Below are 17,057 nucleotides of genomic sequence, written 5' to 3' on the forward strand. Positions count from 1 at the left end.
CCCTGGACCCTGCCATTAACACTGCTATTTCCCTCTTTCTCGTTAGCGCTCCCTCTCTCTGGTTGCTTTAACAAGCAGTAGAGGGAGGAGCAACAGAGTCGTTACAGATATGGGCTAGTGTTATTTATATGTTTAAGGTCGAGCGTTTGCACCAGTGTCAGTTAGAGTTAGAGATGTTTGCTGAAAAGTTGAATGCCTTGGCATGCCAGCACACCCCCCCCTCTCTCACTCTCTTTCCCCGACGTTTTCTCCCTCCCCTTTTTTATCGATGCTGTTTTAGGGCTCCTGAGTGGCGCAGCGGTAGAAGGCACTGCATCTCAGTGCTAGAGGCGTCACTACAGACACCCTGTTTCGAATCCCGGCCGTGATTGGGAGTCCCATAGGGCCGGCGCACAATTGGCCCAGCGTCGTCAGGGTTTGGCCGGTGTAGGCCGTCATTGTAAATAGGAATTTGTTCTTAACTGACTTGCCTAGTTAAATATAGGTTCAATCAAATTTAAAAAATATAACAATCAAATTTTCCCCTCTTTCTCACCCTTTCCTGACGTTTTCTCCCTCCCCTTTACTATATCCCTTTCCCCTCATCCTCCCAACTGTCTCTCTCTCTCTCTCTCTCTCTCTCTCTCTCTCTCCTGTCTCTTATACACATCTAGATGTGTATAAGAGACCTCTCTCTCTCTCTCTCTCTCTCTCTCTCTCTCTCTCTCTCTCTCTCTCTCTCTCTCTCTCTCTCTCTCTCTCTCTCTCTCTCTCTCTCTCTCTCTCTCCCCCCTCTCTCTCCCTCCCTCCCTCCCCCATGTGTAGGCAGGCATGAATAATGTCCGACAGCTTATCTGTGTAGCCCTCAGTGTCTCCCTTCTCTCCCTCCCGCCTCCCTGCCCTTATATGCTAATTTGACCTACAAATTCTGTCAAAGTATGTCAAATGAATGAGAACACTGTTGAACTCCAGCCAATGTTCTTCCTCCCTATCTCTCTCTCTTTCTCAGTTGTCGTTCTGCCTTTCTCTGTGTTTCGCTAGTTTTTCCTGCCCACCTCCCCCAGCGTCACTATCTGTCTCTCTTACCCTTTTTCTCTCGCTCATATCTCAGAAAGTTAGGATGCATGTTAGCCGACTAAACTCAGCTCCGCGATTTGCGATGGAGTTGAGCCGGCGACTAGTGTGGGCGTAATGGAACTCCGACGTCACATGAAGTTACGTTTTGATAAAATAGCCCGCATTTATGAATGCTGAAATCTGTCGTTTTTGATTAAAAACGTACTTTTATGCTACGTCGGTAGTAGCCACACGAGTATCCGCTCAACTCCATAATCGTGTGGTCGAGTTTAGTCGCCTCCATCTCCAATAACATGTATGTATTCCTCAGGCTAAACAAAAGCTCAACTTTTGTCTAATATCTGCTCAGGGTCCAGCTGCAGTGTTGGTGTAACCTAGTTGGAAAGTGTGGGACTGAAACGGACTGACTGACCCATGTTGTAGGTTCCAGTACCAATGCAGCTGTCCTGTCCAGTCTTGGACAGAGTGCAGCACTGACCGTGAGACCTGGGCCTGTATTCACAAAGAGTCTTAAAGTAGGAGTGCTGATATAGGATCAGTTTTGCCTTTTTAGAATAAGATTACATAGAAAGGGGGGACCTGATCCTAGCTCAGCACTCCTTGTCTGAGACGCATTGTGAATATGGCCCTGGTTCTGTCGGATTAAGGCTGCTGTGTCTGTTTCTTTACTTTTCCTGATTGCCCAACCAATGCCCACTGTTTTAGCCCATGGAACCCCCTTACTATATGAGGGTTTGTGTAGTGTGTGTGTAGTAGTAGGAAAGTAAATTGTGGGGGTTTTTGTCTCTTCAAACCCGGAAAGTGGTGAGGCGCTGACGTTTTTCGGGCCGTGGTTTCTTAGAAGAGCACTTGCATTGACAGACAGACCGACCGACAGAGAAAAGTAAGGAGTTTTCCAGTCCAGGGGCTGGTGTAGAGCAGGCCACATGAAAACAGACCCAGCCACTGTAGTCAGTCCACCACAGCCAACGATTAGTAGACTGAGATCATTAATAAGCACCATCACAGCTGCCTGCCTCCATCTCTCTTTTTTCTCTCTTCTTCTTCTCCTCATCTCGCTCACTCTCTCTCTCTCCCCCTCGTTCTGTTTTTCCTTTCCATTGACACGCTCCAGACATACAGGCTTCCGATCTAAAAAGTATCCACGTTTCAAAACAAGCTCTTATAAACAGCTGTTATCCAGGTTCAGATCTCTGGCGACCAAAATATGCCCTCCCTGTTTATCAGAAGACGTCATGGTCCTGAGAGAGGGGGGGGGGGGGATTCTGGGTCGACTCGCTCCAGAATTGACCTCTGCTTGGACTGACCCACTTCTGGAGTGGACCCTCCTTGTCCCCATACGCACTCACGCATGCCCACACGCACTCACATGCCAACACACGCGCTGTAAAACCATGAAAACACGTGACACGTTTATAACCTAAACATCAGTGTTACAATTTAGAGATTAGGCATTTAGATTAGCCAATAAGTGTTCTTGTAACGTCCTGACAGAGTTCTTATGTGTTTTGCTTGTTTAGTGTTGGTCAGGGCGTGAGCTGGTGGGAATTCTATTGTGTGTCTAGTTCGTCTGTTTCTGTGTCCAGCCTAATATGGTTCTCAATCAGAGACAGCTGTGAATCGTTGTCCTGATTGAGAATCATATATAGTGGCTTGTTTGTGTTGGGGATTGTGGGTGTTGTTACCGTCTTGTTTGTGTCTTGCACCAGATAGTCTGTATGGTTTGCCACTTTTGTTATTTTGTTTTTGTCGTGTTCACTGTTTATTTGTTTAATTAAACATGTTGAGCACTGGCTACGCTGCGTGTTGGTCCGATCCCTGTTTCACCCCCTCTTCTAGTGAGAGAGGGAAGGCCGCCGTTACAGAACCACCCACCACCAAAGGACCAAGCACCGTAGCAACGCGGCAACGACAGCAGCAGCACGGCCCAGTACACAGGATACTGACATGTGGAGGACGAGCTGGATGGTAAAGGACCCTGGGCAGAGCCAGAGGAGTATCGCCGCCCCAAGCAGAGCTGGAGGCAGCGAAAGCGGAGAGCGGCGTTTGAGGAGCTAGCTTTGGCAGCAGGAGCCTGATCTGGGTTACACCACTTGGAGGAAATAAACAGGTGGTCGGTTGACCCAGGGAGAGTGCCGGAGCCCGCCTGGGATTCGATGGAGCAATTGGCGGAGGGATACCGCCAAATGAGGTTAGCACGACAGCGCGGTAAGAAGCCTGAGAAGAAACCCCAAAAATTTCTTGGGGGGGGGGGGGGCTAAAAGGGTAGTGTGGCGAGGGAAGGTAAGGAAACCTGCGCCCACTTCCCATGCTTACCGTGGAGAGCGGGTACGGGCAGACACCGTGTTATGCGGAAAGAGCCACGGTGTCTCGTGTACGTGTGTATACCGGTGCGGGTTATTCCACCTCCCGGCACTGGCGGCTAGAATGAGCATTGAGCCAGTGCCATGAAGCCGGGCTCAACATATCTGGCCTCCAGTACGCCTCCTGGGCCGGTGTACATGGCACCAGCCTTACGAATGTGTCCCCGGTTCGCCTAACAGCCCAGTGCGGGTTATTCCACTCCCCGCACTGGACGGCTACGGGGAGCATTCACCAGGTAAGGTAGGGCAGGCTCAGGCTCAAGGAGCCAGTACGTCTGCCGGTCCGGTATATCGGCGCACCTTCCGCCCAGCCCAGTACACCAGTTCCGGCACCACGCACCAGCCCTGTGCGTCTCAAGAGCCCTGTACGCACTTTCTTCTTCCGCACTCGCCTGAGGTGCGTGCCTCAGCCGGTACCACCAGCTGCCGGTATTACGCACCAGGCCTATACGTTGCGCCTCGAGAGTCCGTGCATCTGTTCTGTTCCCACGCACTCTCCTGTGTGCGTGTCATCCAGCCCAGTGCTCCAATTCACGGGCACCCACGCACCAAGCCTCCTGTGCGTCTCCAGAGCCCTGTACAGCACTGTTCCTCTGCCCCGCACTCGCCCTGAGGTGCGGTGCCCCTCAGCCCGGTATGCCACCAGTCCGGTATCACGCACCAGCGCTTATTGCGGCCTCGAGAGTCAGTGTGCTCTGTTCCTGGGTTCCACGCACTCTCTGTGGTGCGTGTCTCCAGCCCAGTGCCTCCATTCCGGCACCACGCACCAAGCCTCACTGTGCGTCTCCAGAGCCCTGTAACTGTTCCTTCTCCCGACTCGCCTGAGTGCGTGCCCTCAGGCCGGTACCGACCAAGTGCCGGTACCCACGCACCAGGCCTATTAGTGCGCTTGAGAGTCCCAGTGTGCCCTTTCCTGCTCCCCGCACAGCCTTTGAAGGTTTGCGTGTCTCCAGTCCGGTGACCACCAGTTCCGGCACCACGCCCTAGCTACATGTGCGCTCAGCGACGGTCAGGTCGGCCTCTTGCACGCCGCCTGCACTGCTCGTCTCTGCCCAGCGGTCTGAGACTGTCCTGCACTGCTCGTCCTGCCCCAGCGCTTGTCTGACCATCGTCTGACCCAGCGCGTCTGAGCCATCGTCGTGCCCAGGCCGTCTGCACCAGCCGTGACATCGGCCACGAGCCTTCAGAGCCGCCCGTCTGTCCCGAGCCATTAGAGCCGTCCGTCAGTAGGAAGCCGCTAAGAGCCGCTCCGTCATCAGGAGCTGCAGAGCGCCAGCCATCAGGAAATGGCCAGAGCCGCGCCAGCCGGAGCTCCAGAGCGCGCCGTCAGGAGTTTTTTTTGCCGGCCAGGTGCCAGTCAGGAGCTGCCAGAGCCGCCAGCAGTCAGGAGCTGCAGAGCGCACCCAGCTCAGCACGAGCAGTCAGGGGCTCGCCTACAGTCAGAGCTGCCCTCCAGTTCATGAAGCTGCCCTCCATCATAGCTGCCTCCAGTTCACTCGCTATGAGCTGCCCTCCAGTACTGAGCTGCCCCCGTCTGCAGCGCTCCATAGGCTGCCCTCCAGTTATGAGCTGCCACTCCGCCCGGAGCTGCCATTCAGTCGGAGCTCGCCTTCAGTCCGAGCTGCCCTTCAGTCGCGGAGTTGCCCCTCTGTCCTGAGTTGCCTCTCTGTCCTGAGCTACCTTCTCGTCCTGAGCTACCCTCTCTCCTGAGCTACCTTCCTAAATATGTGGGGCCTTGGGAGATTCTTTAGCCTAAGGATCCGTGGGCGAGGTCTGCCACTCAAGGACGCTAAGGAGGGACAAAGACAGGGTGTGAGTGGTGTCCTCGTCCACCGCGGAGCGCACCGCGACCCAGAGGCCACCCAGACCCTCCCCTTGAGTTTTAGGGGTGGCGTTCGGAGTCCGCACCTCAGGGGGGGGGGCGGTACTGTTCACTCTGACCCAAGTTCTTATGTGTTTTTGCTTTGTTTAGTGTTGGTCAGGCGTGAGCTGGTGGAATTCTTATGTTTGTGTCTAGTTCGTCTGGTTCTGTCGATTCCAGCCTAATATGGTGGCTTGTTTTGTGTTGGGGATTGTGGGTGGTTGTTACCTGTCTCTGTGTTTGTGTTCTGCACCAGATAGGTCTGTATCGGTTTGCCACTTTTGTTATTTTGTTTTTGTATCGTGTTCACTGTTTATTTGTTTAATTAAACATGTTGAGCACTGGCTACGCTGCGTGTTGGTCCGATCCCTGTTTCACCCCCTCTTCTAGTGAAGAGAGGGAAGGCCGCCGTTACAGTTCTCATCTTAAACCCAGGCGTTTAGAATGCAAGATTAAACATGATAGACATGTTTTTCTAGTTTCCAACCAGGAGAACACCTGTATCTATTTTAAACACTAGTGTTTCATTAGAAATTGATGTGACTTTTCCATTCCATCAGTGTTAGGAATGTCTGGCACCTTACCTACATTTCAGCCCAACTGAACATGACATGATAATATATTCCAATTGTTGGATATCCTGGCTCTGGCTGGAGACCACAATGTTGAGGATAAGTAGGCCTTAACTAAATGCCTTATGAAATGTATAATATGTGGTCATAAAGGGTTTACTTGTAATTAACACTTTAACTTAGGCAGTCACTTGGTGAAAGCTTCTGTAATAGATATGATTGAATGCAACAACCATACCTCTGTCACTAACAAACACTGTCATGGGTGGGTATCTCTCACATTCACTCGAAAGGCCTGCTGGGAAATATGCAGATATGGCTTTACGCCCTAGATTTTTAGAACAACCCCCCCAGTGTTTAGTGTTTAAAATCTAAACACCTTGTGCTGAATAAACATGTGCATATGTTTAAAAAGTGTTACAGTGAATTAACATGTTCTGGGGTTTACAATCTAAACACTGTGATGCGTTTTCATTGAAATTCTAAATGCCTTGGCACGTTTAAAAAGTGTTACAGAAAAGTGTTTAGTTGTGTGTTCAGATCCTACACACACACACACACACACACACAACACAACACAACACAACACAACACACACACACACCAGCTACACCTTCAGTCGGTCACCAGGGTCTCCCACTGCTTCCTGTCCCCCTGTTTGGCCTGATGGTTTTGACCTGTGTTTCCTTGCCAGAGTGGAATCTATATTCTGCTTTCCTCCCTTCATTGTGAAGCAGGTTTGTATTTGTTTCTGTTTTTGTCAAGAGAAGGAAAGCAAACGCCAAGCCTTTAGTCATTGTATTCAGATGCAGTTTCCTCTGGGCCGGTTGGACACATGGCAACACCTACACAAACACACATTTACTCTCACACAGACAGACAGACAGAGCCTTCCTGTTGATGGGAGTGAGTTCAGTTTGTCGCGGTGTGTTTTGGGCGATCATTCTACAGACTCTCGCTCTGGCCCTTCTCTCTGTTGGCTATTCTCTCTATGAGCTGCTTGAATCTGGATCCGTAGTTAGTTAGTCAGCAGCCCCATAATGCACTGTGTCTCTTACCTCACAGGTCTGCTTTGTTGGCCACATACCTCCCAGTTTTCTGTGCCGCCAGGCCAGTTGGCCAGGCCAGGGCTCTGCGAAAGTAGGTTGGAGCAGTGAGAGCCTATTGTGTTCTTTCAGGGATGCCGTCCGCCAAATGATTGTTATATGACAATGAGACACAATAGACTGATTCAGATGATGTCGGGGCCTGTGTTATTCATCGTCAATAAGAATACCTCCCTGCCGGTGGAAGTCATTGTGATAATGGAGAGGTATGTGCGTGTGCATACTCAAGGTCAGTATCGAAAGAGTTAAGAGTCGACAGTAGTGTGGTGACGTGGAGTTTCGTGCTCTTTGTGTGCTGAGAGTTTCTGCTTTAACAAGGTTACTATTGATTCTGTCTGCCAGTGAGGACAGGGAGGAGAGTTTGAGCTATCGAGAGAGGTGGAGGGGGGGGCAGTATGTGTGGGGGGGAAGATTGAGGGTGGATGAGAGGGGGACAGGAGTGAGGGAGAGGGGGCAAGATTGAGGTTGAGAGAGGGGGACAGGAGGAGGGGGGAGGGGGACAGCGATGAGGGGCGACGGGCACAGATTGAGAGGGCAGATGAGGGAAGAGACAGGAGTGAGGGGAGAGGGCAAGATTAGTGAGAGAGAGGGGACAGAGGGAGGGGAGAGGGGCAAGATTGAGGTGGAGAGAGGGACCAGGAGTGAGGGTGAAGAGGGACAGATGTGAGTTGGAGAGAGGGGGACGAGGATGAGAAGGCGCAGATTGAGAGTGAGAAGCGGCGACGGAGTGAGGAGAGGGCAAGATTGAGTGGAGAGAGGGACAGGAGTGTGGGGAGATGGGGGCAAATTGAGGTGAGAAGAGGGGACAGGATGAGGAGAGGCAAGATGGAGTGGAGGAGCGGCGACAGGAGTTGAGGGAAGGGGCAAATTTGAGGTGGAGAGAGCGACAGGAGTGAGGGAGCAGTGGCAAGATTGAGTTGTGAGAGAGGGACAGGGGAGGGAGAGGGCCAAGATTAGGTGGAGAGCGGGGCAGGAGTGAGGGGCGAGGGGGAGATTGAGGTGGAGAGAGGGGGACAGGAGGAGGGGAGAGGGGTAAGATTGGAGGTGGAGAGCGGGAGACAGGAGTGAGGGGGAAGAGGGGGCAGATTGAGGTGGAGAGAGGGGGACAGGTAGTGGGGGAGAGGGGCAAGATATTGAGGTGGAGAGCGGGGACAGGAGTGAGGGGAGAGGGGCAAGATTGAGGTGGAGGGAGGGGGACAGGGAGTGAGGGGCGAGAGGGGCCCTGTTTGAGGGTGGAGAGAGGGGGACGGAGTGAGGGGAGAGGGGGCAAGTTTGAGGTGGAGAGAGGGGGACAGGAGCTGGGGAGAGGGGCAAGTTTGAGGTGGAGAGAGGGGGGACAGGAGTTGTGGGGAGAGGGGGCAAGATTGAGGTGGAGAGAGGGGGACAGGAGTGTGGGGGAGGGGGCGATTTGATGGTGGAGAGAGGGGGACAGTAGTGTGCGGGGGGGCAAGATTGAGGTGGAGAGAGGGGGCCAGGAGTGAGGGAGGCAGGGAGAGAGAGAGAGACAGAATCCAGCGTAACGAATGGTATGGGGACAGGAGTGGCACGGCCCTTTGTGGTGTGGCTGGGGAACCCCTATTCAAGCGGCAGAGTTAAACGGGGGCATAGCTTGGTGTTCTGGATTCCACTGCACTACAGTCAGCATAATTTACAACCAAACACACAATGTACTAGTCTAGCTTCTTCAACAGGTGTCAGCCAAACACATCATGTAGACTAACTACAACAGCACAGCATTCGTAATGGCTACTCATTTTTGCTAGCTCTGCTAATTGACTTTACACACAAACACACTGGATTTACCACTACTCCTCCCATAGCCTGGTCCCAGATCTGTCTGTGCTGTCTTGCCAGCTCCTATGTTCATCATGGTCATGATGGAGTTGACTATACAGCACAAACAGATCTGGGACCAGACTAGTGCTCCCGCCCTCTGTGCACTTATCAAACCAATAGGTCAGCGGTTCCCAACCTGTTCCGTCACGGGGGCCACCTCATCACAGTCAGAAGCTCCTGAGGACCACCATTCACGAGTCGAGGATTTTTTTTAAACATAAAATATCTCGGAGGTCAAATTTAGTTCATTTTAGCAGTGAACTATTATTGTTATTGTAAATATTTTGCATTGTCAAAAGCTTATAATACCATTTACACTCCCCACTGTTATTATTAGTGGGTTGAAACCCATTGCAATAGGTTTTGTTGTGCATTCCTTTGTAGGATGACAACAGCCTACCCAGTACCCTCTCTCTCTCTCTCCTACTGTTGAGGCATCCTCTGGGGACGTTGATAGACTGTTACTGCCGTAAGGGTTTGCCTGTTAACACGTAGACACGTACACATGTCTTTATTGGGTTACTGGGTGCTGTAGTTTGACTGTTTCTGTGTTGGCGTGTGGGGAAATAGCCATTAGATAAGACACAAGGCTACTGGTGGTAATTGCGTAACCAAACCTCAAATCTCACGTGTGTTGGCCTGCTGCTAGCTGTTAGGAGAGACAGGATGCATTGCAGTAGTGATGCTGTTGATTTTCGTCTGAGATACTCTGTGTTTGGTTGTTTCTGTGTTGGCCTGTGGTCAACGGCAGTTAAGACATAAAACTACTGGTGTCCTCTGTGCTGTTCTCCATGTGCTCTGTCTGGCTGACTGACTGACTGGCTGACTGGCTGACTACACCTCTCTAGTCAATATTGACCCTCTTTACTGACGGAAACAAATGTTGAAACTAACCGTTTGGTTATTATGCGAATCTTATTGGAGGGTCTTTACGTGGTCTTTCATAAAATATTAAAAGGGGCATCCAGTCATCCAACCAAAACATCATCCTGGTCGTTGAGGGCTTTATCCAACCAAAACATCATCCTGGTCGTTGAGGGCTTTATCCAACCAAAACATTGTCCTGGGTCGTTGAGGCTTTTCCTACACAACATCATCCTGGTCGTGAGGGCTTTATCCAACCAAAAACATCATCCTGGTCGTTGAGGGCTTTATCCAAACCAAAACATCGTCCTGGTCGTTGAGGGCTTTATCCAACCAAAACATTGTCCTGGTCGTTGAGGGCTTTATCCAACCAAAACATCGTCCTGCTCTTTGTGTACATTTGAGGGCTTTTCTCTGGGTTTGTGTAACGCATAGCTCCAGTAACGTATAGCTCCAGTTCTGTTGGTCGTTATGTTGGCTGAGAGCTTCTAAGGGAGGAGTAGAACTGTGTTGAAACCTGTGGGATCGTTTGTGCTGGGGGAGCAGTGCCGGAGCATTCCTCCCCTCACGCCGTCTCAATGTTCCCTAGACTCTCAGTGGGTCTGGGCCCCCTCACTGATCCCGTGTGTTATGGTTATGAAGGAGAATGTGCTGTGTCTGGGGTCTGGCTCTGGATCAAGTTCCTGCTGCTGCTGGTGTGTTTACCTGGGTCTGGGCCTGCTGGCTGGGCTGCAGGGGGTCAAGCATGTCCTCAGGCCTGGGCAGCGGGTACTGCTTCAACCCCCTCTCTCTGATCTCTCCGTGGCCCGAGGGGAGGAAGGAAAACAATGTGCCCATACTGGCTCTGTGGCTATAGGTATGGGACCTCCTCAGGAACACTGCGCTCTGAGCTCCACGCCTCTTTCGGGAGGTTTATTTTCCTGCTCGGCGACTCGCTTTCAACTCCCCCACCTATCCGCCCTGCCACCCAGCCTCCCGGCCCTCCTCCTAGCTCTAGCAGGGTGTTTGCTCTCAGTATTAGCTGACCTCCTGACTCTGTTCTCCTTAGCTACCTCCCTGGCTCTGCTTCCTAGACGAACACCTCTGCAGGAGAGCAACAACCGAGGCCACTGGCTGGGTTCCTCAGCGTTGTGTCTGGCTAGTCTGAACACAGCTATAGAAACACTCCGTGACACAATGTATCACACCGGGGACGCTAACTGCTCTCGCCCCATACCTCTGCCCTTTAACAGTCGCCTTTACGCGTCGAATTGAAGAAAACACTGCTTGTCTGTTGTCGTCTTGTCGCCCGGCACTATGTCGTCTTTTCTTCCTGCTAGTTGTGCGTTTGTGTGCTCTCCTGTAGGTGTTCCAGGACCTGGGGGTGTCGGTGCTGGCCGGGGCGTCAGAGGGCTACAACGTCTGTCTGTTTGCCTACGGGCAGACTGGCACTGGCAAGACCTACACCATGATGGGCACGCAGGTGAGGAAGGGTTATAACTGTCACATGGTAACACTTGACTTTAGGCAGGTATAATGCATTACGACGCACTTATAATGTGTCGTAAGGACGGTGTTACCTATCATATGATCTGGAAAATCCCTGTTGGCGTTCTCTGCCGTGTGATGAAAGGAGGCACAGGGATTTGATTTGATTTGGAGGCACTCTTCTCTTCTGATTCTTCTCTTTTCCTCCCTCGCGCTCTCCTCCTCTTCTCCTCTCAGGACTCCATGGGACTGACCCCCAGGATTTGTCAGGTAAGGAAACGGTCCCATAATTCAGTCGAGAGGGTCTCGTGAGGTAGTGTTCTGGCCGTTGACCTGTTCTACCTGTCTGGTATCTCCAGGACCTGTATAGTTGTCGTAACGTTTCCTCCTATGCACGCTGAACAAGGGCTCATACCCGAAATCTTCACGCGGCAATAAAAAGATGTTCATTTAAGTTATTCACAGGAGCGCTGTACTATTTTTGCTCTGTGGATTACATAAAACGATTCAGCACCAGATTGAGGGCGTTTGATTTGATTGTTTATCTTTTCCCTCCAGGGGCTGTTCAGATCTGACGCCAACTTCCCTGAAGGACAAAACTCCAGCAGGGTTGAGATCAGGTAAGAGGGGGCTGTGTGTTTGCCTACTTCTCCTTGAGTGATCGTCTGACTCCAGCTATCAGTGAGTGCACATTGGTATCTAGGTGTCGTGTCAGTTTATACTCTCCTTCACCCGCAGCTTCCTGGAGATCTATAATGAGCGTGTCCGTGACCTGCTGCGAGGCAGAGAGCAGAAGAAGAAAGCCTCCCTACGGGTTAGGGAGCACCCTGAGAAGGGACCCTACGTACAAGGTGAGGGGGCCGAACAAGTGTCTACTACATGAAGCAGCAGTGGATGGTAGATACAATACCCATTAAGTCCAAATTTACACCGATCCAATGTGTGGGGAGGAATGCGTTTGTGCAGGACAGGACTCACTCACCAACTCAGTGGATATGTTGTGTAGCTGTTATGAGCAGTATAAAGATAAAGGTTTGCATGCTTTTTTTTAGAGGTCAGTCTTAGTGGGATGTTGTGGTCCTCTTAGTCTTCTAGTCTTTTGTTCAGGACTCAACTTTGATTATTAACAGAGTTGCAATCGCGGCTTGAACCCAGGCTCTGCACTTTGCACTCTCTTTTTCTCTCCCTCCCTCGCTCTCTCTCTCCCCTTGCCTCTCTCGTTCTCTCTGCCTCTCTCTCTCTCTCTTTCTTACTCTCTCACTCTCTCTTTTTTCTCTCATCACTTCCCCTTCTCTCTCTCTTTCTCTCTGTCTCCCCTTCTTCCCTCTTTTCCTTCAAGCCCAACATCCACTCATTGTCTGTATCAGGAGAACTCCCCGAGCATCACAGGAAGGGATGTCACTTCCTGGTGGCAGCAAGAAGCACATTGTCCTACTCTACACACAGACCACATTCTAATGTTTGGTTCTCCAGAGTCCCTCTCTCTTTCTCTATCTGGTTCCCCCAACCCCTTTACCACCATTGAGTCTCTTGGTCTGAGAAGCGTGCACAAATGTTTTCCTCACCACTGACTTCTACGTTTACTGCAGAAACAGGAGGATGTTACGTCATCATTTGGGAAGTTAAAAGATATTGGAGAGTTTTTTTGTGGCTGTGCGAGACGCCAAACGTGATTCAGCTGAACCACACTGTAGTGATATAGTCCCTCATCACTTCCTAATCGCACCTCACTGCCAACTCAGACAATGTTGTTCAATTAAACATGATTACTCTGCTTGATATGATTCTGCATATTTTTAGCTGGTATTGATAACTGCTTTCTGTCTGTCTGTTCATCTGTCCTCTCCACAGACCTGTCCCAGCACGTAGTGTCTGACTACAAACAGGCGGTGGAGCTATTGGAGGAGGGCATCGCCAACCGCATCACCGCGGCAACACACATCCACGATGCCAGCAGCAGATCCCATGCCATCTTCACCATCCAGTACACCCAGGTGAGGTCTCAACCCGGCGTCAATCCCATCCCAGCGCTTAGATTCACTCGCCCAGGTCACGACCCTGCCAATGCGTCAGTCACAGTAGTTATTCCAGTCTGTTTATTCGTCCCCGTACAGGCTATTCTGGAGAATAACCTTCCCTCAGAGATTGTCAGCAAGATCCACCTGGTAGACCTGGCTGGCAGGTGAGTTTGTTGAGGAGCTTAGCCCTGCTTATTCTCAGATGCCTAATCATCCCACATACAGGTCTCAGTATCCGTGAGCAAGCTGCCTCCTAGTGGACCGCTTCTGCCATGACTGTGGGTTCACTGACCCATTTTATCCCACGATAGCTTTTCGCTAGGTACCATTTCCAGCGTTGCGTTTCTCTGGAATGTGTGACGTTCAGTGTGTTGTTGTTGTGCTGCCTGACAGTGAGAGGGCAGACCCCCACTACTGCAGAGACCGACTCACTGAGGGATCCAACATCAACAAATCCCTGGTGACCCTGGGTATCGTCATCTCTGCTCTGGGTAAATATTAAACGGGACTTTTTATTGTTGAAGTACTGCCTTTTCTATCTGTGTTCTACCATCTCCGTGTCAGAACCCACTTAGCTTACAGTACACAGATCATACTATACATACATGCACATTTTTTATTCATACAGGCTGATATTTGTAGATGATGTGCTCTACATACAGCAGTGTGCCTCACGTAGCTGACCCAGTGCCCTACTTCTGTTCTGTTCTGTAAGACTGGCCAAGTGAGACAACCCTACTCCTAACCCAATACCCCCCCCCCCTGTACCTGTATCTCTCCCTGTCCTTGTCTCTTGTCCTTCCCTCTCATTGTCCCTGTCTCTGTCCCTATTTTCTGTCTCTGTCCCTGTCCTTTCTCTTTCTCTGTCTCTCTAACCTAACTCTCCCCTTGTCTCCCCTGTGTGCGTTTCTCTCCAATAAACATAACACTTGAACTGCGTCTGTCCCCTTTCCAGCCCAGAACTCCCAGATGTCCAGTAGTTGTCAGAGCATCAACAGCGTGGCCAGCGAGGGCGATGCCGGCAGCACTGTGGGCAGCCACACCAGCTCTCTGTCTGGGGGAGGTGGTGGAGGAGGAGGAGGAGGAGGGAGAAGACACTGCTTCATCCCCTACAGGGACTCTGTCCTCACATGGCTCCTCAAAGACAGCCTGGGAGGAAACTCCAAGACCATCATGATCGCCAGTGAGTGAGGAATATTGGCATTGCATTGCACATTTGCGTCAACTAGTGGGAGCGGAAATAGTGATCACATTTTTTTTGTTGCACTTATGATTTCGTCATTTAGCAATGTAAGATGGGCAATCGTTTGTCTTTATCAGTGCTGTAGTATAGATAGTTGTTGCTGGATGAGTCCAGTCAGTGGTTGTAATGAGGGTATTGTAGAGTTATTATTCCAACAATAAATCTGACCCCCTGCCTGTGTCTTGCAGCCGTGTCCCCGTCCTGCAGAAGCTACAATGAGACTCTCAGCACCCTGCGCTACGCTGCGCACGCCAGGAACATCGTCAACAAGCCGCGCGTCAACGAGGCGAGTGTTCTGAGCATTCTGTCGAGCGCTGCCGCGACCTTTAGTCCACCACCTAGTGAACCTTGTCGAGAGGTTATGACCTCTCGACGTAACGATAGAGGTGTCGGACTGACAGTCGTAGGGACCTGGGTTTGAGTACCGGTTGGGGCTACAGTATTAGTGGTGCCGTTTGCCTTGTGTTTGGTTGTGCTGGTGTCTTGAGTATCGTAAAGGATCATGTCTCGTCTCTCGACAGGATGCCAGTGTGAGGTTGATCAGAGAGCTACGTGAGGAGATTGACAGGCTGAAGAGCATGCTGCTCAGCTTCAAGATGGTACTGGTTCCACTAGGAATTATAATCGCCTGCGCAGGCTGTGTTTTTTGGGGGGGGGGAACGATTTGAAGTTATTTCAATTCTAGGTTATTACTACTTTGTCTTGTAACATTGACCAAAATGTCTGGTAATTCCTTCACAGCAGCGGAATCCCAGCCCTTCTCTGAGCGATGAGCGAGACGGCAGTCTGTCTGACATGGTGTTACAGAACGAACTAAAGGTAGAGAGGCTCATCTATCAGACTTTCCACCGGAACTGTGTGCCGTCACTTTTAATAGTAAATATTAACACATCTTGTCATTTTTATACAATCTGTGCTCCTGACTCTTCTCTTCTCCACTCTGCCTGACCCTAATCTTCCCTCCTCCAGGTGGATCAGCTGACGAAGGACTGGTCAGAGAGCTGGCGGGACAAGAAGGAGCTGTTGGAACAGTACAGTGTGGATATCAACAGAGACCGGGCTGGTTTTCTCATCCACTCCCTGTTACCACACCTTATTACACTGGACCGGGATGTACTCAGCACCGGGGTCACCTTCTATCACCTCAGGGTATATATATAATACACACCTTCGGATACTGACACACATATATCCTCATCCACGCCCTGGTACCACACCTTATTTCCCTGGACCGGAACGTACTCAGCACAGGAGTCAGTTTCTTTCAGCTCACGGTACGAGCGTGCATATGCATGGACGCTGGCACACAAGCGCACGCGCACACGCACAGGCACACACACACGCACAGGCACACGCACCTACACACATCCACGGAACTCACATTCTACATGTACCTCTGCACAACACTGTTCTTCTTTTGCTTCTTTCTCTGACTGAAATGTTTCTCTTTTTTTGTCTACTAGATTCTCCCTCCCTGTTCTTCCTTCTCTCTCTTTGTACTGCTTGATGTTAAGACGAGGTGTGTTTTCACTCTGTCCCCTTTTCTCCCCCCATTGTGAGGCACGGGCTCTGGGGACCTACGCCCATCCTGATTCTGACAGCGACTAGAATGGCTTTAGGTCCGATCATTATACCACTTCCTGTATTTAAAGAGCTGAAACCACCTTGGAATCCATACTGCTCCTGTAGTGGGACTGTAGTTACATAACCCAGCCTTTTTATCCCACAAGATAGCATTTGGTAAATAAATACTTGTTTCCCTGAAAGCTAGCCTAAGTGTAGGGCTCTGAGTTCCGTGAGAGTCATGCTTAGTGTAGTAGAACGTCATGTGGTAGTAATTTGATCTGTTATGAAATGTTTGTTTTAGGCACACCCAACTGTGCGTTTGTTGACATGTTTTTTCCCCCCCGTCCACTGTTTAAATCCTCTGTCATCCTGAACTCTTGACGACCCTCTGTTGTAGGAGGGGGTGACCACGATTGGACCTCAGGACAAACTGGTTGAACCACAAATAGGTAGGCTGATGTCATATTGATATCTCCTGTGTTCTCTGTTTATTATCTGTCATATTGATATCTCCTATGTTCTCTGTTTATTATCTGTCATATTGACATCGTGTATATGTTCTCTGTTTATTATCTGTCATAATTGATATCATCCTATGTTTCTCTGTTTTATCTGTCATATTGATATCTCTATGTTCTCTGTTTATTATCTGTCATATTGAATATCTTCTTATGTTTCTGTTTTATTATCTGTCATATTGAATCTCATTATGTTCTCTGTTTATTATCTGTCATAATTGATCTCTCGCTATGTTCTTCTGTTTATTATCTGTCATATTGAAATCTCAATGTTCTCTGTTTATTATCTGTCATATTGATATCTCCTATGTTCTCTGTTTATTATCTGTCATATTGATATTCTCTATGTTCTCTGTTTATTATCTGTCATATTGATATCTCCTGTGCTCTCGGTTTATTAATCTGTCATATTGAATCTCCTATGTTCTCTGTTTATTATCTGTCATATTGATATCTCTCTGTGCTTCTCGGTTTTATTATCTGTCATATTGATATCTCCTGTGCTCTCGTTTATTATCTGTCATATTGATATCTCCTATGTTCTCTGTTTATTATCTGTCATATTGATATCTGCCTGTTTTGCATCT

The 17,057-nt window shown here is 50.0% G+C and overlaps 1 protein-coding gene across 1 annotated transcript in view; it reads left to right on the plus strand.

The window, feature by feature from the left end:
- The window catches only part of stard9 (StAR-related lipid transfer (START) domain containing 9), a 58,874-nt gene that overhangs the window by 15,110 nt on the left and 26,707 nt on the right, over nucleotides 1–17,057 (plus strand). The window contains exons 4-16 of the mRNA XM_070445097.1: nucleotides 11,004–11,120; nucleotides 11,363–11,395; nucleotides 11,684–11,745; nucleotides 11,864–11,976; nucleotides 12,977–13,119; nucleotides 13,240–13,307; nucleotides 13,537–13,634; nucleotides 14,099–14,326; nucleotides 14,575–14,672; nucleotides 14,908–14,985; nucleotides 15,128–15,205; nucleotides 15,356–15,535; nucleotides 16,350–16,401. Of these exons, the coding sequence (XP_070301198.1) occupies nucleotides 11,004–11,120; nucleotides 11,363–11,395; nucleotides 11,684–11,745; nucleotides 11,864–11,976; nucleotides 12,977–13,119; nucleotides 13,240–13,307; nucleotides 13,537–13,634; nucleotides 14,099–14,326; nucleotides 14,575–14,672; nucleotides 14,908–14,985; nucleotides 15,128–15,205; nucleotides 15,356–15,535; nucleotides 16,350–16,401 (1,348 nt within the window). The remainder of the gene's footprint in view (nucleotides 1–11,003; nucleotides 11,121–11,362; nucleotides 11,396–11,683; nucleotides 11,746–11,863; nucleotides 11,977–12,976; nucleotides 13,120–13,239; nucleotides 13,308–13,536; nucleotides 13,635–14,098; nucleotides 14,327–14,574; nucleotides 14,673–14,907; nucleotides 14,986–15,127; nucleotides 15,206–15,355; nucleotides 15,536–16,349; nucleotides 16,402–17,057) is intronic.

Source organism: Salvelinus sp. IW2-2015, linkage group LG9, assembly GCF_002910315.2.
Source record: "Salvelinus sp. IW2-2015 linkage group LG9, ASM291031v2, whole genome shotgun sequence".
Taxonomy (NCBI): domain Eukaryota; kingdom Metazoa; phylum Chordata; class Actinopteri; order Salmoniformes; family Salmonidae; genus Salvelinus; species Salvelinus sp. IW2-2015.